The sequence below is a fragment of the Sinocyclocheilus grahami genome, unplaced genomic scaffold (assembly GCF_001515645.1).
Source record: "Sinocyclocheilus grahami isolate Dianchi unplaced genomic scaffold, SAMN03320097.WGS_v1.1 scaffold667.1, whole genome shotgun sequence".
Lineage (NCBI taxonomy): Eukaryota > Metazoa > Chordata > Actinopteri > Cypriniformes > Cyprinidae > Sinocyclocheilus > Sinocyclocheilus grahami.
The window spans coordinates 618,328-645,849 of NW_015505846.1; the positions used below are offsets into that span (position 1 = coordinate 618,328).

Sequence of the window (27,522 nt, forward strand, 5' to 3'; positions counted from 1 at the left end):
AGACAGATTTGTGAACAATATTTGAGAGAAATAGGCCTTTTGTGTACATAGAAAAAGTCTTAGATCTTTGAGTTCAGCTCATGAAAAATGGGGGCAAAAACAAAAGTGTTGCATTTATAATTTTGTTCAGTGTATAAAGCAGTGCTTGGGCTGGCTCCAGATTACATTTGTGACTTGGTAACTCTTTCCACACCTTCTCGCTCTCTCCACTCTGCTGGTTGTTTTTCCTTGTATCAGCCTTGTTGTAAGTTAAAAACCATGGGGGGAAGGCTTTTTCCTATAACACGCCTAAGTTATGGAATGCATTACCTGTGTGTAACAAACGTTTGTAGGTCGGGAAGAAGGAGGCGGGAACCGGCGAACACTCAAAGAAACTTTAATAATAAAATAGCGCGACAGCCCCTCGCGGACGACTGCCGCGCACAAACGAAACCAACACACAAAATAAAATCCAGGCCTGGTCCTCTCTCGTCTTTCCCTGTCGTCACTCCTCCTTTGTATCCTTCCGGAGCTCCTCCGTGAGACTCGAGACCGGCGAGTGGCGCAGATGTCGCGCATTCGCAATTACTCCACCGGCCTCGCTCCGTTCCCCCGGCTCTCGGCCCCGCCCCTCTCGTCACACTGAGTTTATTAGGGATGCTGCTTTCTTGGATTGTTTTAAGAAACTTCTTAAGATTGATCTTTTTACTGAAGCTTTTAATTTATGACTATTACTATGATTTTATTTTTGATATTTGTTTGTAGATGTTGTAGCGCTTTGAGTATTAAGAAAGGCGCATTACAAATAAAATGTATTATTAATATTAACGTCATCAAGTTAATGAACGTAATGTGGAGCTTTTCATAACACTAGCTTTATTTGTGCTGCGCTCGCCAATGAGAAAACACAGTTAGAGTGATTCAGCTTTTGCTCCCTTGGGTGTGAAAAAGTTCAGGCCCTTTTTTAATAAACTGATTGTAGATCTGTTGTTCTTTAGCACCGGATCCCTGTCGGATTGATGATTATTCCTCATCTGTGACTTTCTCTGCTTGCTTTTTTCCACCTGGAAGATTTCAAGCCCTTTTTCATTGTAATTGCCTTGAAATCTTCATCTCCAAACTGAAGATAAAAATGATCTTTAGTATCTCATAGCTATATATAAATGTACATATCTTTGCTTCACTATGTGTGTGTGTGTGTGTGTGTGTGTGTGTGTGTTTATATATAAATAAATATATATTTCTGTCTTGACAACTCTCGAAGGGATTGGCATGGTAATGTACATGACAATGTTAATGTATTTGGTCTTGGCGGAATAGATCTGCTACACTGCTGCTGCTTCTCATCCAATACTGCTGCTGCACATATAACACATATGAATAACCCCCATATAGCATACATGAATCACCCCGTAGCAGATCTATACAGGTGGAGCTGGGGAAGGTGGAGGGTTTCTGAAGTGCGCTGCCAACTGCTACAGCAAACAAAAGCCAGGTATTTGAATATTGAGCATCGAGCTCACTGGCTACCGATACAGGTTAGAACCAATCAGCTGCCATGTGACAATGATGTCGCCAGGTCAGATTGTGCTAGACCTATCGGACTGCGCCATCTAGAGTTCAGGGCTTAAAATTAAAATTAACAGTGTTGTTCAATACAATCATGTCATTTCTTGGTTTTGATATTTTATTTTAGCCAATTATTATTGCCTCATCATTAGATTATATATAAATAGTCATACTAAAGCCTGGTTTTCACTTAGGTCTGTTTGTTGCAAAAAAATATCAGATTACTCAGTTGTCAAAATAATCAGTAGATTACTTGATTACCAAAATAATCATTAGTTAAGGGTTACGATCAGGCAAGAGGATCCGCGTTCCAGCAGTGGAGAGAACTCAAGGAGCGGGAAGGGCTCGGATCAGACGCCGAGGTTGCGTTGTTTTTTCTTGATAGGTGAGTAATGTTGATTTTAACGTGTTTGTTTTGGTGCTTTCAAATATCAACATTGTTTGGCACAAATTGCTTAGTGCACATTTAAATCTGTTTTTTAGACCGTTCAAACTGCAGAATTAAACTTTGGTGCAGATTCACAGAAAGGTTTTTTTGTTCAAACTTTGGATGAACGTTGAGTTGATCTGCAGCACAGATGAGGCGGGGGGGGGAGAAACATCACAAATCCACTGCCAAAACTCGTATTAAAACATGCTTCCTCATGTAGCTGTCAAATAAACCTGCCATATATTATATTATGTATATGCTGTAAGCTCCTTGACAAATTGCTTTTGTTTCTCTTTTGTAAGAGGCTTTGGATAAGCGTGTCTGCTAAAGGCATACATTTAAATGCAATACTAACCCTAACCAAGGGTTTTCTGGTTAGCAAGGCCCTGTTATCCTTGCTGCTGGATGCTATGTTTATCTAGTTGTAAAACAGCAATCAAAAAAGTATATATATTTCTGTCTTGACAACTCTCGAAGGGATTGGCATGGTAATGTACATGACAATGTTAATGTATTTGGTCTTGGCGGAATAGATCTGCTACACTGCTGCTGCTTCTCATCCAATACTGCTGCTGCACATATAACACATATGAATAACCCCCATATAGCATACATGAATCACCCCGTAGCAGATCTATACAGGTGGAGCTGGGGAAGGTGGAGGGTTTCTGAAGTGCGCTGCCAACTGCTACAGCAAACAAAAGCCAGGTATTTGAATATTGAGCATCGAGCTCACTGGCTACCGATACAGGTTAGAACCAATCAGCTGCCATGTGACAATGATGTCGCCAGGTCAGATTGTGCTAGACCTATCGGACTGCGCCATCTAGAGTTCAGGGCTTAAAATTAAAATTAACAGTGTTGTTCAATACAATCATGTCATTTCTTGGTTTTGATATTTTATTTTAGCCAATTATTATTGCCTCATCATTAGATTATATATAAATAGTCATACTAAAGCCTGGTTTTCACTTAGGTCTGTTTGTTGCAAAAAAATATCAGATTACTCAGTTGTCAAAATAATCAGTAGATTACTTGATTACCAAAATAATCATTAGTTACAGCCCTGGATTAGTTAAAATATTTCTAAATACAACTGCATTGTTTTACTTTTTGTAATTAAAAGACAAATATTTTGTCATTGAAAATGTTTAAAAAATAGTATTAAAATATTGTCTTGTTCTAGTGAACCAAGTATCTGTATTTTGTGTGTATGATACAGTTTTCAGTCTTCAGGTTAACCATATACTCATGAAAAAAAAATCAGTTTGAATAAAGAAAGCAGTAACTTTGCCATAGTATCCTGTCAAATGTTAAAGTTGCCACAGTCATTGCATACTTTGCATGTGCTGCCCCGCCCCCGAAAAAAAGTTCAGGCTCAGGATTTTTGTTTTGCTTTAACCCCTGAGAGTTTCATGCCAGAACTCTGTGTGTGTGTGTGTGTGTGTGTGTGTGTGTGTGTGTATATATATATATATATATACACACACACACACACACACATACATACAATAATAATGAAAAGAAAATATATGAAACGTATGAATGTTTTAAAACAACTGGGTTTTATTGCAGATCCTCAAGTCATCCAGTGCTCAGTCTCCAATCAAAGAACGAACCCGAGGCAAGTCTTTATCACCGCGCCGCCGAGCAGGCAGCAGCCCTCAAAGACGCCAACATGTCCACAGAAGAGACAAATCGTAAGTAATGGACACTTTGATGTTGAGGAAACTCAGTTCTGAGAAATAAGCTGTGGAAAATATCCACTTGTGTGTAAGTCACTTGGTAGAAAAGTTTCTGTCAAGAAAATAAGTATAAATGCAGTCTTAAGCTGTCAGTGGTTTATTGGCAGCTGTGACTCATCATGACTTGCAGCAGGCCATGCAAGCTTAAAAAGTAATTACTTGGGTTGCATTTATTTAATGTTGACATATTTTTAGTGATCTTCATATTTCGGGTGATTATGCTCTTGGAATGTAATTAGACAGTTTTATTAATAATCCTTTGAAAATTAGCCATTCAAGGAGTGTTTACAATGACAGGCATTAAATCTGATGTCACCAAGATGCTGTACTGCTAAAAAACATTTTTTTAATTATACATATTTAGGTTATAATATGTATGTTGTTGTGCAGCTTAGTATTTTGTGAATTCTTTGGTAATATTATAAATGAATGTCTTTACCATCACTTTTGATTCAATGCATCAACTTTTGAATGGTAGTGTATACATGTATTTATTTATATATTAAGTTATCTTTTACTATACAGTACAGTACACTACTGTTCAAAAGTTTCTTATGCTCATCAAGACTGCATTTATTTGGTCAAAAATAAATTAAAACTGTAAGAAGAAATTAATCCTTTTATTCAGCAAGGATATGTTAAATTGATAAAAAAAAGTGATAGTAAAGACTTGTATTGTTGTTATAAACGATTTTTATTTTGAATTCTATTCTATTTTAATATTCATTCAATTAAATCATAGCCTTTTGAAGATTAATAAAAACTTTAGGCTGTTTTACAATTCCTGTTTTTTCCATCGCCAAATTTAATTAAGAATTAAGACATTTGTTATTAATACTTAGGCTTTTTATGAGCTAAAAAAATTATTAAACAGAGGGAATTTTTTATTTATTTTCACACTGTTCCTATCTAGTTTTAGTTGCAAGTGAAATGCTCACACTGTCATGCCCAGATGTTGAGCGGTGGTCACTGAGGTTACTGAACACTTGAAGAAGACACACATTGTCTGATCATGTTTCGTGTCCATGCAGTGGCTTTAACCCAGTGTATTCTCATTAGAGCCGTGATGGTGACACTGTGAAGCAGGTGCTGGCAATCCGTTGATTAATCTCTTCTAGCAGCACATGGTTGGCCGCTTCTCGTGTTACTAAAGCACTAACCTGTTCCTCTCGTCCAGGTGCTTGACTTATGGATTCAAAGTTTCTATAGCAGCGCAGCGCAAATACTGGTGGAGAAGCTCTTTTATTGTGCCAAGTGGAGCGGATAGCCCCTTTTAGCTCTACTGATCACTTTACAAGTGAGACTTCGGGCTGCTTTTGTCTGTGGTGTTGAGGAAATAAGGTTCCTTTCTTTTTAGTTCCGCCCCTGGGAAATATAGGCAGTGCACTGTATCTACTAAGAAGAGAGTCATAAAAAGTGACATAGTGGTAGATAGCAAAGCTTCCTCTCTGAAAGAAGTGGTCATTTTAGAAAGACATATATACATAGGGATCCCTAAGCTGTGGGGAAAAAAGACCTAGAGCAGGGAGTTAGGGGTAATTATTTAAGCGAAGTGGCGTTTTAAACACTTGCAGCTAATGTGACTCTCCTCTGCTGTCAGTACAAGCTGCCCTCGGGCAGTACACTGGGTTGGCGTTCGCTCTAATAGGATGCGACGAGTCCAATGCAACAGCTGTGGTGGATGCGGGCTTCATTGACATGTCACGCTGAAATGAACCAATGAATAATCCTTCTGCATAAACATACAGTGATAATCAGAAGGTCCTGTTTATGTTTTAGCATTTCAGAGCTCAGCGTCTGATGATGTAACTAAATCCTCTGAAGCACCGGATCATGTTAAAGCTGCTGTGCTTTAGTTTGCATGTGTGTTTGTCAATGCTCTGTGAATTTTAGCTGACGAAATAAATATGATTATGAATTTCACGTAGGAGCAAAAGATTTCTCCATACAGAATTTGCCACGGGCTTAAGTTGGTTGTGCGTTGACGGAAAGCTGCTTAATTTGAAAGTGACTTCTGAATTTGAAAGTGAATTCTGATTCGTTGTAGTGAATCGGTTTGTCCTAAATGGTCTATTCTTATATATATATATATATATATAAAACTAGTTCATCCTAAACAGTCCTCGTTCATCTTAACAGTCCTCAATGATTCAATGGTCTTATGTAGTGTTCGAAATGCCAGTTAATTCAAGTGAATCGATTCATTCAGACGGTTCATGTAAATTAACAGATAAAACATAAAAAAAAAAAAAAGTATTCACTGATTAAGATCCCTGAACTATGTTTAGTTTTGAAGATTAGTGTGTTTTTGCTGCGTTTGGTATAAACTTAACATTTCAGGTTTTATAATTTTACTGAAATTGAAAAAACCCCACATTTTACTTAAGTGCTTAAGTCCTTGATGTCTTGAAACGAAGTAAGATTCTGAAAAAGACAGCAAGCCCCATCACAACCATCAAAGACGCTCATCTAGAGTATGTTTGTTAAGCAATTTAAAAATACCACAGCAACGTCCCCTATGTGTGTTCAAGCTTGAGCCGTTGAGTTTCGTTTAATTACATGTTGTATTGTAGTGCTTCTTTTGACACGTCTAAAAAAAGAACTCTTGATTGTTGTGTCTCACAATGCTGTAATTATTTAGTCAAACTAATATACCTCTAAGATGATAGGATGAACCGCACAAGGCATGAAATGATACTAAAGTTTAGACTTCAAATCTGTGGACCTCCTGCTTCCCAATCGGAGCTATTTTTGCTGTGTTCCATAGCACCTTCCTGTCACATGGTCTGAGATGTTAATTACTGAGCAGCAGCTGAAACACACCACACATTTAACGTCAGCATCACCCTCAGTTACACTGAGGAACTGCACAGCAAATGCATCTCTTGGCAGATGAGTACAGTGGAAAGAATTATAAAGTTACGAAATGAAGTCACGCTGAATCTGCTCTCCAACTCCCCCGCAGTTCTACAGCTGATGATTATGAGGTTTTGCCACTGTCATAAAATCCCCTGCAGACATGCAGCATGTGACAGTCCCTGAAGCTCTTAAAAGGAAACGTCTTATACAAATACTACATATATTCTGTCATTATTTACATGTATGCTGTGTATTGTGTTTTATAGGATACAAAATGAGGCTTTGTTGAAGAGTCTTAATGTAATTCTTTAAGATTTAACTTCCAATGTTGGGGTAACGCATTACAAGTAACACGAGTTACGTTATTAGATTACTTTTTTCAAGTAACGCATTACTTTTAATTTAAAAAAGTTACCTTTTAAAATAAGTAACATAAGATACTTTGCTTTCTCATTTATTCACTGACAGCTCTCCTGTCCCTGTGTTGAGAGAAATAAATATCACTTTTGGGCTTTTTGTTTTTAAAGATATGCAAGCCCAGCAAAACTAACGTAATGCATTACTTTCCATGAAAAGTAACTAGTTACTTTTTTTATGGAGTAACGCAATATTGTAATGCATTACTTTTAAAAGTAACTTTCCCCAACACTGGTAACTGTAGCTCTTATCAGGTAACTAATGACCACAACTGTCATAAACTCCCAAAAGGACAAAAACAAGCAAACAAAAGAAACAAAATTATCTTAAAGGAACACTCCACTATTTTTGAAAATAGGCTCATTTTCCAACTCCCCTAGAGTTAATCATTTGAGTTTTCCATTTTCAAATCCATTCTGCCGATCTGTGACCAAAGGGTTTCTATATTTTTCCTATTTAAAACTTGACTCTTCTGTAGTTACATCGTGTACTAAGAACGACGGAAAATAAAAAGTTGCGATTTTCTAGGCCAATATGGCTAGGAACTATACTCTCATTCCAGTGTAATAAATCGGCCTAGAAAATCGCAACTTTTCATTTTCCGTCGGTCTTAGTACACGATGTAACTACAGAAGAGTAAAGTTTTAAATAGGAAAAATATAGAAACCCTTTGGTCATTTTTGAGCGAGATGCTAACGGTCTAATCAGATTCAACGTTCAGATCCTATTTTCAAAAATAGTGGAGTGTTCCTTTAAAAGGAGTCCAGAGAACTTACTGAAATAGTCTACTGAAACCATATAAGTTTAAACCATATACGTTTGTGTGAGGAACAAACCAAAATTGCCCAAAAGGTTCATGTGTAAAACCGTTGTTGTATGGCTTTTTTTGTGTACAAAAATCATATTTTTGTATATTTCTGTGTTTATGGAGGAACTAACAGTTATAACAAAGCCATAATAATATGGCTTTGCAGTGACATGAGAGGAAATAATGACAGAATTTACTTTGCGTGAACTGTTTCTTTAAGGTTGCAATAAAATGGATTGTAGTTCTTGAAAAGGGAGTTTTAAAAAACGAAATATCTCCCTTTGGAGGGGACTTTGAGATTTGTAACTCTTTTTAAAAAAAAAAAATTTTTTATGCCCAAACATACACACTACACACTGACTAAAATTAAAAAAGTGAAAAAGCATAATATGACCCCTTTAAAATTTGGTGTCAAATTTTTCACTCAGAATTTTATATTAAATTTGACCGTTAATTACAGAAAATGGCAAGTAAAACATTGAATTAAATATTACTTTTTAAAGTAAAGACTGAAATAGCATTTTCTTGTTAAGTGTACTCCTGTGATCTGTTTTATTTACAACTTTGAAAAATTCCGTATTGACATTTTTCTGAGTGAAGCAGATTATTGAAAAAGTAAAAAAAAATGTAAGGTTGGAACTTAGTTCTTTGCAATGCTAGTTTATTGGATGGACGCAGATCTGAATGTGAGCTTGCAGTCAGTTGTAAAAAGAAGGGGAATATAAGTGGACTAAACGATTGGAAAAGGCCTGCATACGTCATCAGAGAAAAAGATCCAATTATGTTTTAATTAAAAATGACAAGATCAAAAAAGTTTTAATAACATCTATAACTCACATTTACAAAATAGATGAAAATTCTCACTTCAAGCTCTGCAGTCCCATTCCCTGCTGATTTTCTCACCACAATTTTCTGTCCATCATTAAAGACCAGAAACACCCAGAAGATAAAATGAAAATATGCATGTGATTCTCTCCAGAGTTCGGAGTTTGCGTTATTCTTCCTAAAGGTTGTTCTTCAGCTGTCAAAAAAGTGCATTGGGAAATATAATTCTTAGTATTTGTTTCTAATATTGGCCAAACCAAGACTGATAATAAAAAAACTAAAGTCACACTATTACTGTTTTGACTGTATTTTTAATCAGTGAAACCTTGGTGAACATAAGAGACGTATTATATAACTTATATATTTGATCAGTTATGTGTCTTAGGGTTGAGATATAAAAGTGTGTTTGTTTTGACTAATCATAAGGCTGCTATTGTGGTTTCCTGCAATGACAAATCTATTTACATTTATTTGGTAACACTAATGTTTGCCTGAGAAACTTTCATTCTTAGTCTTTTATGAAGGAAGGAATTGTAAAAGGCAGAGCTGGAGAGGACCTGCCTTGGCACTGCTGTGCGATTGATCGCCTGGCGTTGAAGCACATGCTTCAAATAGCCCACATCAGTCAAAAGAACATGGAGATTGACTGTTGATTTGAAGAGAAGTAACATAAAAGTGAATAGTGGAAGGGAAAATGTGATAGACCTTTGAAGGCAACAACAGTTACGGCTGTGCTGGAGGACTGTGATGGAACACTTTGATCTTCAGCAGCTCTGTGTTCTCAGCAGGACTGAAAGTGGTGGTTGAACATATTAATGCGATTTATCTCAGCAAATAAACCTGTGGGATAAAAAAGGTGTGAGATTCAATTTAGTGATAGACTAAAACAACAGTTTGTCCACGAACTGTGTTTATCTAACAGCACTTGACATTTTTAGTGTTTATATCAATTCACTTGACTGTGTTAACAAGAGAGCAAAAGTAAAAGAAATTAGCTGGCCATATTCTGTCTAAAATGTAATTGGCTCAATATTTAAAGTAAACTAGGTAGGTTTATTTGTCAGGGACTATATTTTCTAGCGGAAGGTTGAATTTGCTTAACAACAAAACTTTAATATAAGATTGTGTCCTTAATATTTTTATTATTTTGTATTTTTACACTACTGCTCAAAAGTTTTGGGCTCAGTGAGACCTTTTTTTTAAACTTTTATACAGCAAGGATGCATTAAATTGATCAAAAGCTATTAATTTCTATTTCAAATAAATGCATTTTTTTTTTAACTTTAAATTCATCAAAGAATGCTGGAAAAAAGGTTTCCACTAAAATATTAAGCAGCTCAACTGTTTTAAACATTGATCTTAATAAGACATGTTTCTCAGCATATTAAAATGATTTCTGAAGGATTGTGTGACTGAATACTAGACACAAATTCCACATTGCATCACAAAAATAAATTACATTTTAAATATAGATCAAAATAGAAACAGCTATTTTAAATTATAAAAATATTTTACAATACTACTGTTTTTACTGTATTTTTGATCAAATAAATCCAGCCTTGGTGAGACTACTTTCAAAAACAATAAAAAAAAAATCATAGAGCCCAAACTTTTGAATGGTTATGTATATCAATATGTTGTTTATTTAGCATTTTTTATTTATTACATTTTTTTATGTATATTTTTTTACACAATTATATCATTTATTAAAATAATATGTACTGTATACTAATTTCATTTTTTGGGGGCCTTCTTACACTCTTACTAATGTGGTTAATTCTGCTCTAAAACATTTCATCCATGAACCAAAAGGTTCAGCATATTTGCGCAACAATAATCTCTAAAATGAAGCTAACCTAAACATGTTTCTTTGCAGGCCAGCAGCACTGGACAGAAAGCCAGCAGAGCTCAGCACCCTCAGTGATGGCTACCAGATCCGCATCTAAGACACTAAACGTACCAGCTTTATCCTCCACACATCCCCCCTCAGTCAGATCCACTGAAGATGTTTTTAAACACTATTTAATGCACATTGTGAACTGTACAGGATATTGAACACATTTATAGTTGTACTTTCATGTTAGAGAGAGCATTTGGTGCCCTTCTTAAAGTCAAAAGCAAAAGTTGAAAGCAATTTTAAAAAATGTTTTTAACAGAATATGATGTTCCTTTTCCAGCCATGACATTTTTTTTAATAGTGGAACATTTAAGAGCGAAGGATATTAACTTTACTTTAAAAAATGTTTTTACCCTAGTAATTGTCAAGTATTTTAAAAGTTGTGAACTGACTGAAATATTCAAGCAAATATGGAAAATGTGGGGGAAAGGCTCTATTTTTGGACAGAATGTCCACAAGCAGTGAGAGCTGGAGTTTGAATGGATTGTGCTTGGCAGAGAGATGTAAACCTCAGTGCCTCGTGCTGTGCTGCTGGTAGTTTTGGGGGCTGACTGGCCTAGAGGAGAGAAGACGTAAGCTTTTTTTGCCAGAAGCGCAAGGACACAAGGGACCTAAGCTTCAGAGAGCTACTCATTCTGCCCACAAGAACTGTATTCAATCCACTTTACATTTTTTTTGTTTTTTTTGTTACCTGCATACAGTCCCAAACGCTCCTGTGATATGGAAGGAATGGACATGATTTAGTGACTAAAGTTTGACGTCAGCTTACATTGAAGGCTTTGTACGGTTTTTATTTTCTCATAAAAATGTCAGTTGCAGTTGTAGAGATTTTTTTTTTACCGGTTGTTAAACCAGTACAGTATTTTGTGGTTTTATGTTTTTTGAGCATCTCTGTCCTAAAAGGACATGGTGACGGGGGGGGGAAAAAACTTGCATTCTCCTGCGAAACAAAAGTTTTTGCGAGGGAATGCAAAAGCAAATATACATTTTTAAATATTAAGTGGGAGAGAAAACTATTTTTCAATGCTTTTTCCAGCGAACGCAAATTTTATTGAGGGAACGTGATACTTTTGCGACATTGAAATATAATTTTTAGGATATAAAAGTTTCTTGGGGGGGGGGGGGGGAGCAATACTTTTACAAAAGCGATCAACCGCTCAGTTTCTCAGCAAAACTTACAAGAGAGTTTCTTGAGAGAATGCAAAAGTTTTGCTGGGGAACGCAAAATCATTGAAATGTACATTTTACTCCCATCTCATATTTTTTCCATCACCATGTCCCTGTCCCCTTTATCAACAGCATATCACTTTGAATTTTCTCACCTCATGAGATTAAGCTATGCACATGGAGAAGGTCTGCCAATCCGTCCTTCTTGACAGCAGACCTGTCTTTAAAATTGTAGCAGTGACATTGTTACCAATTCTTCATGGGTTGTGTGAGCGGTTCCTCTCTGAACGATGTTTATTGGGTGCTATTGACTAAACCACCACATTATAGCTAGCTCATTCTGCCTTGTAATTGGTACCAGCTTTCTATCAAAAGCTACCGAACCACACAAGTGCCAGCCCCATTGAATACATCCAAATCATCCATAGGGCTGAAGGTTTAATCCCAGTCACATGAAGATGAAAGGTCATGAGTTTCAAGGACATATCTAATGTACCATGTTGAATTGCTCAGACCCTTTCTGGGAGAGAAGCGGCCTGCTGCTGAAGAACACCACATTGTTACTGATTTCTATCATTTATAACTTCTTGTTTAACTAATCAGATGTGTGAAATTGTGAGTGAAACTTTATGGCAGACAAAAATGTTTTAGTTTGTAAATGGCTTTCTGGTTTTAAGGAAATGCAGTGATCTCCCCTCAAAGGTGCTAAGATGAGACATGTTACCCATTATAAAATTCAATTATTTTAGCACTGACTCTTTTTTTATGATTAAAGAGCACATTAAATTTATGTTTCTGTAGCACAATGATTAGAAAGTGAGTTTATCTCGGTTACAAGATACGTTTAATGGTATGCATTACCAAAAAACAATTCATATGTGAAATGAATAGTCATGAGATTGTAGATGGAATTTTGGTTTCCATGTGTTAAATGCGGGCTTGCCTGAAAATACAATCAATTTTGATGAATGATAAATAATCACAATTTTAAAGGAAATGTTTTTCTCAGTAAGAATGTTAATGATGTGACTCATTATGAAGACCTCAACTTGTCCTCAGTTTTCTGTTCATATTTTTCATATTATAAATGTATTGGCCTAAATAAGGATTCATTTAACCCTCAACTGTCTTATACACATTTTTCGTAAGCCTTACCTCGGCTTGCACCATTTGTCCTCTTTTCTGTCATAAATTTGTTTTTGGGTCACCTCAGTTCCCCCACGATGAAACATTAATGTAATTTGTTCATTCCTCTATAGCATGTTTTAATAAAATCTATTGTTTTTCTGTAAGTCTGTGATTGGGCCGTTCCCTGTGCTTATTTTCACGGTTCTCTGGAATACTTGATTCTGATCTGGACAATCCGGTGTAACGCAACCGATGCCATTTGATATCGAAAATGATTTCAGACTTAAGAGTATAAGTATACTCTTAATATACTTTTCATAGCAGAAATGTATGTTCTCGTATTTATTTATTTTCCATTTAATAAACTCGTTTATGTTGCTATACTACTGACCGGCTGACTGTACATTACCCATACCTTAGCAGTGAAGACTGGTTTTGTAAGGTTTTAAAACTCAACAAACGCACTCCTCTCTGTGGGCCAAGGATCTGCTCTTGCAAAAGAGAAGCTCTGAGATTAAACCAGGTGATGTAACCTCAGCGTTGCCCTAAATCTCACAGCCACAGTTACAGAACGCAGCCTGAGTGAAGTCTGTCTGTATGGAGGGAATATGCCCACATTAATCTGCTTACAAAGACAGCGTCACACATGAATAGAGCCCCGGAGGATTTACCATTTTTCATCTCTACTCCCAAGATAAAAGGCCTCCTAGAACACCCACTATTGTCTCGCGCCTAGAGAAAATATCCCAGGTCGGTCAAAGAACACCCAAGAATTTCAGCGTCTTATCATCTGGATTTTAATAATCCAGAAATACCGCTGAATTCTTTATCAAATTCTTACGAAACGACCTCAAAGTAACTGCCGCTGTCAGCAAGTTTTCCCTTCACTTTCAGAATATATTCAAACTGTAATGTACATTTCAGTTGCAAAGTCATAAGAATTAGTTGTGGGAACAGGCTTGAAACTGAATGAATGAATATTTCAACTAGTTGTCAAAATTTCACATTTTACTTTGTTGAACTTGATGTAGTACAATAACTAAAACTGAAATAAAAATTCATAAAAATATCAATAAAAATGACAAAACAACAAAGCTTTAAAATCAAAATGAAAACAGAGCTAAAATAAAATTTACTTTAAAATGTTAAATAGCATATGATACTAAAACAACACTGATAATTATTACCATTAGTAAAATGCTCCTATTTTACTTTTCAAATAATTTAATTATAAAATATAATATCAGCACAACAATTTGAAAAGACATGAATTTCAGAATTTCGCTGTATTCAACATGTTGCCCTTTGCTTTAATGACCCCACTGTACATTTTTTGCTAAATAAAGAGCAACACAAAATACTACACAAATAACTGCTTGAAGATAAAATCATTTATTATTTTTCACCTTCTTATAATCTATAAAATGATGCAAGTCCGAAATAGTTAACTTGTAAATCTGGGGAAAAAAATGTACATCTTCAAATGACATGCTTATTGTCAAAGCTGCCATTTTTCATAATAAAACATCCCTAATTTATTGATTACAGTGTGCATGTCACCATTCCATAATGCACTGGGTAAATCAGTTAGCAATAACTTAGACAAGTTATTCCACTTCTGCTTCAAGTTTGTTATAGACTGTCTCAAGAGAATCTGTGAGTCATGTCATTTTTTTGCTGGTGTGAGTTTGTTAGAAAAATGTTCCATCTCTGGCTACAAACATATTAAAGGCTTTATGATACTTGCAAATGCTTTTGTTCAGCTTGAGGGTGCAGACGGAAACGTGTCAAAAGCGGCAGGTGGTCAGAGGAGTTGTGCTGGTTGGGAAGACCGTTAACCTTCTGCAGTTCATCTTCCCCCACCAGGGATAACCTGCCCAGGAGCTGCAGACCCTTCTCTGGTGGCACACTGCATTCTGGGTAAACGAAGGAAAAAATAGTGCCATGGTAACCAGCAGCAGCAGAAATTTTGCTGTTGAATGTACTGCACTGCAGCAAACTGCAGAATCACAAGTCACATGATTACAGGAGCAGTGATGCAACATGTACATTGATAGTCTAGTGGCATCAGCTTCTACTTTGAGGATATTTAAAGGAATAGTTTACCCAAAAATTTAAGTTTGCTAAAAATGTACACCTCCTCAGGCCATCCAAGATGTAGATGAGTTTATTTTTTCATGGGAACAGATCTGGAGAAATGTTCGATTATGTCACTTGCTCATGCATTCTCTGCAGTGAAAGGATGCTGTCAGAATGAGGTTAATGATGGATTTGTTTATTATAAACAAGCAGCTTTTCCCTTCACAAGACATTAATTGATGGACTGGAGTCATGTGGATTACTTGTGATGTTTTTATCAGCTGTTTGGACTCTCATTCCAACGGCACCCATTCACGGCAGAGGATCCATTGCTGAACAAATGAAGTAATGCTACATTTCTGATGAAGAAACAAACTCATAAACATCTTGGATGGCTTGCGGGTGAAGTACACTTTCAGCAAATGTTCATTTTTAGGGAACTGTTCCTTTTACGCAAATACATGTTTATGTGGTGACAGCAACCACAATAGCTGCAGAAATAAATAATCGGAATTTTTATTTGAAATTAAATGCTACATTACACAACAACTATTTCCAATGAATTTAAAAGAGAATAGTAATGTAATGGTCGAACCTGCTTGATCCATCACATCCCCCCGAGCTGCAGAGTAGAAGATGTAATCGACGGTGATGGCTGTCCGTGAGTGGCATGTGGTGATCTCAGGTTGACCGCTCTCTTTCAGGTAGTGGGAGTATGCAGAGGTCAGCTTCAAACAGTGCTCAATGCTGGCCTTGGTAAAACTACAAACAGATCGCATGAGAGAAGAATAATCACTGTTAGTATTTAAAGGAAACCCGGGGTTTTAAGACTTGTATGGCTTAATATAACGTAAATGATGTCTCTTACTTAAATATGTAGTAGAAAACCCATGAAAGATTTAAGTTATTTAAAAAAAAATCCACATTGTTTTATATATATTTTGGACTATTGGGGTGCCATTATTTTGATGACGTCAAATGGTTGCACTCTTGTGAGCTACTGGCGCTACCTGTTGCTATTTTTACCACAACTCGGAATACACAACACGGAATATAAAAAATACAGATACAATCATGACCACAGCTACTGAAAGTGCTTACAGGTGGCGATGTATATCAGCGTAGGCTTAAACCAAATGCCGCACCATCGATTTTTCCCCACATGGAGTCTAAATGCCCCGGATATCGAGTGAAATCCACGCTGAGAAACTCCTTCAGTGGCTGCAGCATCATGACAAGGGTCGGCATATTTACATCCTGCCAGGATGGCATCTAGCATTTCTTGTCTCTGCCGTTGGTCAGCTACTGAGCTGTGGTCTACTAAAAGCCTCAAAGGCATCAGGGCTAAAGTGGAGAGAACAAAGACGCGGGTCTTTAGGAAGTTTATTCGTCCACAAGCATCTTCCCATTCCTTTCTCCTCTTCTTATCGCTAGGAAAGCAGTGAAGACTTACATCACATCTCTTGTTGCCCTTCAACTGAAAATTACAACCAAAAGTCGCACAATGTGACATCATATCAGTATTTTATTTTCCTAGATGTGTATTCCGAGTTGTATTGCGGTAAAAAAATAGCAACAGGTAGCGCCAGTAGCTCACCGAGTGCAACTATTTGACCTCATTGAAATAATGGCGCCCACATAGACCAACATATGAATAAATCGATGTGGATTTTTAAATAATGTAAACACAAGGAACACAAGAGATCTACAGAAACTTTAATTAATACTTTTATCAATGCGACTGGCATGACTGAATCAAGCAAGGCACTATAGAGATATGGATTTATATTTACCCATCCGGTTCTGCCCGCTCCAGATCCCTCAAATCAGAATCTGTGGAAAGATTTCAAACTAAATGTTAGTAGTTGCATAACATTTTCAAAGTTGTTCCAGAATTACATTAAAACTGGGACTGTCCCTGTTGAAATTAATATTACTGTATACAACATTATAAGATGAAATTTCATAAAATGACTGAGAAAATGACTTGCGTCCTTTATTTTCAGATGCCACTTAGTTTGATATTTGAAATCGAATCTAATGACATTCATACATTTCTAAGTTGCTGTAACTGTTAATAGCAGAGGAGCAAAAAAAAAGTTCCCATAATGGTTAATGTACACAACTGATCAAAAGTTTGGGCCACTAAGATTTTTTTTATTTTAAATTCAGCAAGAATGCATTAAATTGATCAAAAGTGAGCATAAAGACATTTATAAAATTACATAATGTTACATTCATTTGAATCAAAATACTGAGCAGCACAACTGTTTACATTGATAATAATACATGTTTCTTGAGCACCAAATCATCATATGAGAATGATTTCTGAAGGATCAAGTGACACTGAAGACTGAAGAGTAATGATGCTAAAAATTCAGCTTTACCATCACAGAAATAAATTACACTTTAAAATAGAAAAGTTATTTTAAATAGTAATAATATTTCACAATATTACGGTTTTGACTGTATTTTTGATCAAATAAATGCAGCCTTGTTAAGAATAAGAGACTTCTTTCAAAAACATAAAAAAAAAATTCAGACCCCAAACGTTTGAACAGTACATATAATGATCATTAGAAATAACATTTCAACACACTGTAGAAAATAATGTTAAATTATTTATCTGATTAGTTTCTAAATGTTCTTGGCAATTATTATCGGTTTACATTATACGGTGGGTATAGAAAAGAATCACCCCCCTTTTAAAATAAACACATTTTGTTGCTTTGCAGCCTGAAATGAAGATGGACACAGTTTTTGTTTTATTCAGCTGTATTTACGTGCAACTTACAAGCGAAAGATATAACACCAACATGTCAGAAAAAAAATAAAAAAAGAATCACCGAGTTGGAAAAAGGATCACCCCCTTGTGTCAGTATTTTGTTGAACCTCCTTTTGCTTTAATTACAGCCTTTAGTCCGTTGGGATTTGTCTCTACTAACTTTGCACATCTAGACTTTGCAATATTTGCCCACTCTTCTTTGCAGAACTGCTCAAGTTCAGTTCAATTTGATGGTGACCGTTTGTAGACTGCAGTCTTCAAGTCATTCCACAGATTTTCAATGGGGTTAAAGTCTGGTCTCTGGCTAGGCCATGCACCTTTTTCTCCTTCAACCACTGTGTGCTCTGGGTCATTGTCATGCTGGAAGGTAAACCTTCTTCCCATTGACAACTTTCTGGCCACATATTTCCTCAAGAATTTGACAGTATTTTGCTCCATCCATTTTTCCTTCTATCCTGACAAGTGCTCCAGTCCCTGCTGCAGAGAAACATCCCATAACAGGATATTACCACCTCCATGCTTTACTGTAGGAATGCTGTTATTTGGATGGTGAGCTGTATAGGATTTCCGCCAGACATATCGTTTGGTGTTGAGGCCAAATCATTTAATTTAGTCTCATCTGCCTCAGAATCTGCAAGGTGCGTTTTGGCAAAGCTCAGTCGTGACTGCATGTGGCCTTTCTTGAGGAGTGGCTTTTAACTTGCAACCCTCCCGTACAAGCCACATTTGAGGAGAATTTGTGATATTGTTGTCATATGCACACAATGACCACTCTTTGTAATGAATTCCTGCAACTGCTTCAGAGTTGCTGTTGACCTCTTGGTAGCCTCTCTGACCAGTTTCCTCCTGGCTCTTTCATCCAGTTTGGAGTGACGTCCTGATCCAGGGAGGGTCTCTGTTGTACCAAATACCTTCCACTTCTTAATAATATACTTCACTGTGCTTCTAGGCATTGATAAAGCCTTTGATTTTTTTTTAACCATCTCCTGACTTGTGCCTGTCCACAACTTTATCCCGGAGATCCTTTGATGGGCCACCCATAATTGATTGTTTGCTTCAGTTGCACTACCAAGGACTGAAATGCTCCAGGAAACTCTTTTCATGCTGAGCTAATCAAAATAAAGGTGATTAGCTACACCTGATTGAGTTCACGAGTCATTTTTAGGAGGGGGTGATCCTTTTTCCAACTCTGTTGGAAATTCTGTTTTTTTTCTTACATGTTGGTGTTATATCTTTCACTTGGATAAAAAACTGGATAAAACAAAAACAGTGTCCGTCTTCATTTCAGGCTGCAAAACAACAAAATGTGATTATTTTAAAAGGGGGTGATTCTTTTCTATACCCACTGTATGTAATAAGGGCTGAAAAGTGACCTGTTGTTTGGCTTTCATACAGGCACTGCTGAGAGATGCCCAGACATCTGGGCCAAATTGGCACACTTAGAATGCGCTGCCCCCTTGGGTTCTCCTCCTGTCCTGACACCTGCAAAATCAACAAGTCAGACAATTTAAAAGAGTCCGAAAACTGTCAAAACTGTCCGAAAAAAAATTTGAGTGAGGAAATGTTGCAAAATTCTCGACCTTCCCAATAGGTAAGTCATCATATTCCAGTCTGCTGTCCCTAATAAAGTGATACAGGGGTGACCAAGGAACAGAGTTAAAATCTCCACAGAGCAGAACAGGACAAACGTTGCTGTCAGGTAACTGGGCCACCCGGCTTATCTCTGCCAGCAGCATAGCCAGCTGGGCCAGTTTAATGTCCCCACGTCTAGGGTTGTACAGTAAATGTGTGTTGGCCACACAGATGTTGGTGAGGGAGCAATGGGGGTCAATGGGCCGCAGCAGCACAATCAGGCCCACATTATCACGGTCCAATAGAGGGATGCCACGCTGGAAATACTCTATAGGGTGACAGGAGACTAAAGAGAAGCGCTCACGTTTGAAGACCACAGCACATCCATCAGGCTTCAGTCCTGTTCTCCGTTTGTATTCACAATGGTAGCCTGTTGTAAGGGCAAAAGATCACCGCATTAAAAATGAAGTGCTGTATTCATCACTATTTATTGTTTCATAAATACAGTATGTTTCAAAAGTCCACTTGTGAAAATGCTTTTATATTGCATTTTATTTTGCAATCAAATTAATTTTTTTCCATTACAATAATGTCATATTTCTTTTTTAATTAATCAATTCTTTTATTCAGCAAGGAAGCATTAAATTGATTAAGTGACAGTTCAGTGAAACTCTTTTAAACTATTTCAAATACACGCTGTTCTTTTGAACCTTCTATTCATTAAATAATCCTGAAAAAATACATCACGGTTACCACAAAAATATTAGGCAGCACAACTGTTTAACATTGATAATAATAAGAAATATTTCCTGAGCATCAAATCAGCATGATTTCTGAAGGATCATGTGACACTGAACACTGGAGTAATGACGGCTGAAAATTCAGCTTCACCATCACTGGCATAAGTTACATTTAAAAATATATTCAAATAGAAATAGTTATTTTAAATTGTAATAATATTTCACAATATTACAGTTTTACTGTATTTTTGATCAAATAAAAAAACCTGTTTGTACAGTAGTGTATATATATTCTGAATAAAATATAACATCTAAAGTACTGATAAAACTTAAGACACCTAAAGAGACATCAAAGATTTAAAGTACCTAAAGATTCAAGTGAGGGTTTGATTTGTTGCTTATAGTGGTCCTCTTGCACCTCCTGCAGGCACATTATCTATAGAGAAAATGATATTGCAGATATTTAAGGAAATCATCCATTCCTGTCCACTGAACATAACAGATAAATAACAAACATAAAATGAATGTTGTTCTGCAATGCATTCACAAATGGTTCATTCACTTACATCAGCACTGTGCTTTTCCAGCTCTTTGATGATGTTTGGATACCTATGGCGCCAATCCAGAATTGGAGGATGACAATGTCTGTAAAGGTACGTGTTATCACAGAGCAGATGTTGTGAGAGGATATTGTAGGACATCACAGAAAAGTCAAATGGACATTTTTGTCTCCCTCCATTCACAGATGGTGCAGCATTACAGAGGTGAGAAAGATCCTCCCAATGTCTCTTTAACTCTGTGGAGGTAAAAGATTTGGCTTTTTATGGACAACTACATTAGCAACAATAACAATACATCAATATAAATAAAAAATTAGTTTAAATCATTCACCTGGTGTGGATGGAGACTGGTTTGGGCTTGATGGAAATTTTCCTGGAGGAACTGGAGTGCAGGTTACATTTTGTAGCCATTCAGGACTTCCTTTTGGATTCCTGCTGCCTTTTGGAGGTGAACGCTCGGTTGAGCACTGAGATTTTTCCCCTGCCTGCCTCCAGTCTGACCTCTTTCTTTTCTTTGGTGGCTCGCTATTAGAGCGGTCCATCAGACCTGCAGAAAGTTGAAGGCCTCGTCTGGGTTGAGTGTGTGGCAGCATTTCAGTTTGCCTCCAGGAGCTCCAGTTGTATGGATCCGGAGGTCGCGGGGTCCTACTGGAGGGATGTCTGACAGTGCTGAAGGAGGACCAGCGATGCTGCAGGTGTGATGGTTGTGTCCACCATACATGACCAGGTTGATAACAGTGTCTCCAGTGGTAGTAAACGGTCTGAGCTGGCGGAAAGCCCACTGTGTTCAGGTAACGGCTAAACATGGGATGACTGCAAGAGGAAAGATAAATCTCAGTCATTACGCCACAGAGCAAAATCTTTGAAATATTAACAAGGATTCAGTAAACACCAACTATAGGGAACTGAAATACTGTACAATCATTGGAAATATCTATTAAGACGACTTTTTAATGTTTTAATGGCAGTTAGGGTTTATAAATGTATATAAGCAACTATTTCCCCCCATATAGTACCATTATTTAAATAGAAACTAAGCACGGAAATTATGAGTAATTTACGCTTTTATCAGTGGTTACTAAAGTTATATTATTAAATGTAAAAAATAAATATAAATGATCATCAGAATGTTTCAATAAATTAAGCACAATAAAATGTGAGTACAATGAAATTTAAATCTGTCTATTAAAATCCTCCTTAAATGTGTTGTAGAAAAATCTAAATAATAAAACAGATAATATTATCATGTTGTTTTGATTTTAATACAGTCGGCACCACAAGCAAATCTCACAATTCAAATATGAACTTACTTTGGAGAAACTCCTGGTCTGACATTGTTACCATTCAAGTGTCGACCATGGTGTCGACGCATGTAGCGTCCTCTTATCATTACACGACACTTTCCAGTATCTCAGCTGAGTGAAACTCAAAACTATTGTGAAAACACGTCTAATGTTAGCTGTTACTGTTACACGCTAGCAAAACAGACACAGATGTGATGGCGTTTGAATATGACGTCACTAGACGTGCCGGATTCCAATTCGTGAATGAATCGTTCTTTTGAGTCGAATCTTTTCTATGAATCACAAAGAGCCGAGAACCGACGGGTGAGTCGACTCTTGTTTGGAGTGCAAATTGTGCAACGATAAGCATTGGAGTGACGGCGCGAAAAGTGAGTTACTTTGATAACGAATAGCAGAAATTAAACGCACCGGGAAATGTTTCTTTTTTGATTGTACTACAGTTTTATATAGACATACGAAATAGAGTTGGTATTAATTCACATTTATGCATTTTGACAGACTATTTTCAATTTGACTATTTAAGTACTTTTTAATCAGTTTTTAAATTTTTATTACATTTTTTTGTAGTATTTATAAAAGAGTATTAAAATACAGTTTTTTAATATGAATGCAAATGATGTTTTAATGACCCGTTTATTTAAGAACTGAATCATGGCTGCAACAAACTGAAGTAAGTCACCTAAAATCTGTAATACACAGCAGCATATGGATGCATTGGAACGTTTTAAAGCATGGAATATGTTTGTTCCATGCTTTAAAGACCACTACATGACATAAAAGGACTACTGAAATATTTTGAGCCGGTTCAGTGAAATGAACTGATCGAAAGAATCTATTCGAGGAAATGAATCAGACTCGTCGGTCTAGGCGTGCCGGAAAGCATGATGTAACAAAATAATATAAGCTCTCATTTGGGTGGCTTAGAATTTCTTTTGATGTGTAATTATAAAATTGAAAAACTTCCAATCAAACTTTCTAAATTTTACCAACAAGTACTTGCTACGTGGAGTCTTATTTATAAACAGAATTTCTCAAAGTTTTCTTATCTGGAATAATGCCAATATTTTGTATAGAAATAAATCTTTATTTTTTCACAATTGGTTTAGTAATTGGTTGTTATTAGTGAGTCAGTTATTTAATAACGAAAGGACTTTATTTACATTTGCAGACTTTATCTCAAGATACAAAATACCTATTACATTACAAGAATTTAAGGTGCTTACTAGGGCCATTCCTGCTGGTGTACATATGCTGTTCAAAAGCAGTGTATGTATCCGCACTTTCTGTCCGTCCTCCTATGCATACCTTAGTCGGCTCTATCTGTTTCTCGGGGTTAAAGCCTAACAACTATAAAATTAGATCCTTGTTTTTAAAAGAGAATATTTCTACGCCTTATGTTATTTTCTACTGGAACAATATCTTTAATAATGTAAGTTGGACTCAAGTTTGGTCGTTACCTCAAAAATTCCTCCTTACAAATAAGGGTTAGGAAATCTCATATAAATTAATTCATAGAGTTTATCCAACAAAAGAATTCCTACAAAAATGTAAAATTGATGATTAAAATGCTCTTTTTGTGAATGCTCCACTGAAACAATTTCTCATTTGTTTTGGTCCTGCCAATATACCCAGCATTTTTGGAATAATGTGGAGGGTTTCATTGCTGATAATATTTTAAAAACATTTTCCTTATCTTATAAACATGGGATTTTGGGTATATCAGGGATCGCTCTTTAAAGGATGTTGGTTTTATTATAAATTTTATTTAATTTTTATGTAAATTTCACATTCATAAATGCAAGTTTACAAATGGCAAACCTCTTTTTATGGTGCTTGGAAAAGAGATGAAAATGTTTGTAGATGTGATGTCAAAATCTAAAAATAGTAAAGCAATTAAAACAATTAATATATGCTCCTCCGTTAACATTTTCACATAATATAAAAAAACCCCAATAATAATAATAAATAATGGTGTTGACCTGCAAAGTATATTTTCTGTATTAAAATTTGCATTGTAATATCCTATGGAAATGTAAATAGATGTATAATATGTATTTGTCTGTAAACTGATGTTCATGTACCCTCTTATTATTTTTTTTTTATTTTTTCCTTTCCTTTTCTTTTTCCGTGTTCCTTCTTGTTGAGGCATGTGAAATGTTTTTTTATATAGTGAGATATGGCACTGTACATGCTACTTGTTGACAATAAAGCATAAAAAAAAATGTGAAGGGTCAAAAAATAAATATATATATAAGGGTCCCGCACAAGCGAGTTTGTTAGTCGCTGTAAATGTTTTTAGCATATTGATGATAACGCTGAGCAAGTAATTGCCGTTTTATAGTCTTGATCGACAGAGTATTCATTAGGTTTTGAAACACATATAAGTAAACGTCTGCGTTAGCAGTTGAGATCGCGCGACTCTGTTGCCCTTTCGGCTTGAACTGATGGTAAAACTAATGACATTATTTACTGTCTTTACATTCATATTGAAAGCCGACGCTCGCGATTATGGTAAGGGGCGTTACATTTCCGACGAGTGTTTGCGGTGTTCGGGCCAATCACAACGCAGTGGGTCAGCTGACCAATCAGAGCAGACTGCGCTTGTCGGAAGGAGGGACTTTGTAGAAAACGAAGCGTTTGAGAGAGGCGGGGCATATAGGACCTACAATAATGTACAGTATTTGAAAAAGAATGTGTTTTTTGAACATTAAAGCATGTCAACATATTCTGTTACACCAAATACACAAAATAATGATCTTTAAAATAGCATCATATGACCCCTTTAACTTGCCGGTGCATTTTACCGATGAAACTATGATGCAGTTTGAATGTTTCTTACATGAGAATCCGCGATAAATACACCGCGGAACTTTAGATCCAGATATTAAATGTTTGTTGTCGTTGTCCCATTGAAATGCTCAGATTGTCGGCGCACGTCTTTCTTTGTCTGTGGATGGTGGTGGTTCGTGCTCTTGTTACTGACAGACTTTTGTTCGAAGCGTTACATAGTGGTTTTAGTCACGCACGTTTGTCTTTTCAAAAATATATTTATGCATTTAATTTTTGATTCATACAGTATATGTCAAATTAAATATTATTTTATCATATATAGACAAAATATAACTATTAGAGGGATACATTTCAATGATGTATTGTGTGAACATATGTTGTAACCACTAGAGGTCACTCTTGTGTTGTGGATTTACTCTACTCAGTTTACACGGGGCCTTTTCACAAGTTTATTCTAAAACCTACAGGATCCTGGGTTGTCATGTCTGGTTTGTGTCTTGTCACACTGTTCATATTTTCTTGGGTCAGTAATTAACCACGAGTAGTGAAGTTTCAAGATTTAACAGTGTACATTTGTAAACCCTGGGGTTACTTATTTGCATATTTATATGAGAAATAGCCTTGATTGGCCAAAGACATTAAGTGACCTGTTTAATAACTTAAATAATCTGTGGAAATGTCGCCATGTAGATTCGCTCTAGTAACTCCAGAATTGTTCTGAAACATATAGCAAAAATACTCATGTTTTTATTACTCCAATTATTAATGAATTTAAGTCGTAAATGCTAGAAAGTTTTTTTTTTGCAGTTGTACAAAGTGCATTCATATTTAATGAAGTAAGTACTGAGGCAGTTTATGATTGGTTGTTTGATTCTAAATGTCTCACTGTAGCATTTTAGAGATCTAGAACATCTCTGGAGCAGGTCTTCATAACCCAGGGTTATGAAATCAGTGCTAAGTGTCCATTCTTTACATTTTGATGTGAACCAATAGCTACAAGGGTTGTACAAAATAATGTGAACACCTGAGAAATGGCAATATGTATTTATATTATAATATTTATTAATGTCTATAAAAACATCAGCCAGTTGGAGGAAGGAATCTTGTTTCTGACTTTTCTCTCCAAATCTGCTCAAAGTGGTTCGATAATATTCAAGCAAGTTCAAGTTCATCTTGGTGCTCCAACTGTCCAGGTTTTATGATCATGACACCATATTTTTCTCATTTTAGCATTGGTGTCTGTGATAAAAAAGTTTTAGCAGCTGCAGCTCTTTCATGGATGTTGGCTTTGTGAAGATCTCTTGTGGTCAGTTTTCATGAAAACAGGGTATTCATCAGGATAAAAAATTCAGGTTTGCTGTCCCTTTGCTGCGATAATTCTGTTGTTTGGACACAGTCCTTCTTAGTGTTTGATTGTCCATATCATTCACTTTCAGTTTTCGCCGCCGTCTTCACCGAAGTCTTGCCATACTTTCTGAATGTGATCATAATCACAAAGACTGTTGTTCTTAAATCACCAACAAACTGGGCTGTTAAGGTTATAGACGCTCTTACTGAAATAGACTTGCATGATTTGGCCTTTTTGGAAGTCTGACAAGCCAACCCAACCATTTCACTGAGCGCTTGTACTAAAACACTGCTGAACACAACTTATACTACGCTGATATACAACCTGTTCACTTTTTTCACTGCACAAATTAAATTAACCCCTGTAATAGTAGGTGCTCCCATTAATTTTTCTAACCCCCTCACATACCTATGGATTAACTCGTGTTCGATGTGATATTGTTGGTTAATGTGAACTTATGAATTTGCCATAAACAGTGGTCCAGTCCCACAAATCCAAACTTTTTGTTATTTTTCATAAAGCGGCTGATCAACGCTGTCTAGCCATCTGTCCGGCAGCATGATCCTACCCACCGACACGGTCCATTAGCTCATATTGCTGTGCATTTGCTGCATACATACCAGTTTTAGAGGACATTTTTGGAGAGGCTGTGTAACCGATAAGTAAATAAACAAATAAATATGCTGAAATGACCTTATTTACTAAATATAAATTGGTTGGAAGGTGGGTGTAATTTGGTGTGAAAAACGTGTTGATCAGGTTGAAAGTGACACAGCAAGGGACATTAGAAAAGGAGGTGTCGTGCTGTAATTGGAGTTAATACTAAGAGAAAGACTATAATTAGGAGACAGTGAACTGCAACATTTTGTTGAAATGAGCTGGGTATTATTATTTTTTTTCAAAATGAAAAAGGAGACATCTCAGAAAGGATTAATCATTTGCTTTACAATTTCCATGCAGACCCCTTCAAAAATGATCATGCAAAAACGCAGGGATGAAACATTAACCGCTTCTTTTATATTATAACACTTGTCAGCCTCAGCAGTTCTGAGGTTCACCTTGGTCCTTCTGACCACACAGACATCAAATATTAACATCTGCAGATAACCGCGAGGCAGGCCAGGTTAAAGAAGAGTGTCGCTGTAAATGGGTCAAAGTAGACGAAGGTCTTGCATTAATTTAGATTGATGTGTGAAATGCATTTTCAAGTCTTTCCTTCCCCAAGGACTGTATGAGGTACTCAATAGAGATACTGCAGAACTGTTTAGGATCTCACAGCAATCAAACATCTGAATTGAATGCAATATTTTAAAAACCCATAAACCCAATCAGCTAATTTTCCACCAATACACAAAATACACAAATTACATGATTAACAGCCAGTTTATTTAATAGTGATTACTCATCATTCTCCTTTTTTGATGTACAGTACTCTCATTATAGAGTTATTATGATGAAATTAATTTCAGCTTGTCATGTGTGTAAAGTAATAGAAACACTGTTTGGTGTTACTCTTTGTC

The 27,522-nt window shown here is 36.3% G+C and overlaps 2 protein-coding genes across 5 annotated transcripts in view; one reads left to right on the forward strand and one right to left on the reverse strand.

Annotated features, from left to right (window-relative positions):
• LOC107558951 (vasohibin-2) overlaps positions 1–10,769 on the forward strand; it is a 32,423-nt gene extending 21,654 nt beyond the window's left edge. For both annotated transcript variants that reach the window (XM_016242665.1, XM_016242666.1), the window contains 2 exons: positions 3,554–3,678; positions 10,509–10,769. In XM_016242665.1, coding sequence (XP_016098151.1) covers positions 3,554–3,678; positions 10,509–10,578 — 195 coding nt within the window. In that variant the 3' untranslated portion in view covers positions 10,579–10,769. The remainder of the gene's footprint in view (positions 1–3,553; positions 3,679–10,508) is intronic.
• LOC107558950 (protein angel homolog 2-like) lies at positions 9,326–24,743 on the reverse strand. 3 transcript variants are annotated; one of them, XM_016242663.1, is made up of 10 exons: positions 21,871–22,154; positions 20,892–21,373; positions 20,567–20,796; positions 20,367–20,436; positions 19,269–19,690; positions 19,062–19,170; positions 16,697–16,736; positions 15,499–15,665; positions 14,572–14,740; positions 9,326–9,472 (listed from the first exon to the last, which is right to left on the reverse strand). In XM_016242663.1, the coding sequence occupies exons 1-10, from the start codon at positions 21,948–21,950 to the stop codon at positions 9,460–9,462; spliced, it is 1,782 nt and encodes a 593-aa protein (XP_016098149.1). In that variant the 5' UTR covers positions 21,951–22,154; the 3' UTR covers positions 9,326–9,459. The 3 variants fall into 3 exon arrangements, with proteins under 3 accessions (XP_016098149.1, XP_016098150.1, XP_016098148.1); XM_016242664.1 differs by lacking the exons at positions 9,326–9,472; positions 21,871–22,154 and adding an exon at positions 24,656–24,743 and having other exon boundaries at positions 14,506–14,740; XM_016242662.1 differs by lacking the exon at positions 9,326–9,472 and having other exon boundaries at positions 14,506–14,740; positions 21,871–22,140.
• Positions 24,744–27,522: the final 2,779 nt, after the last annotated feature.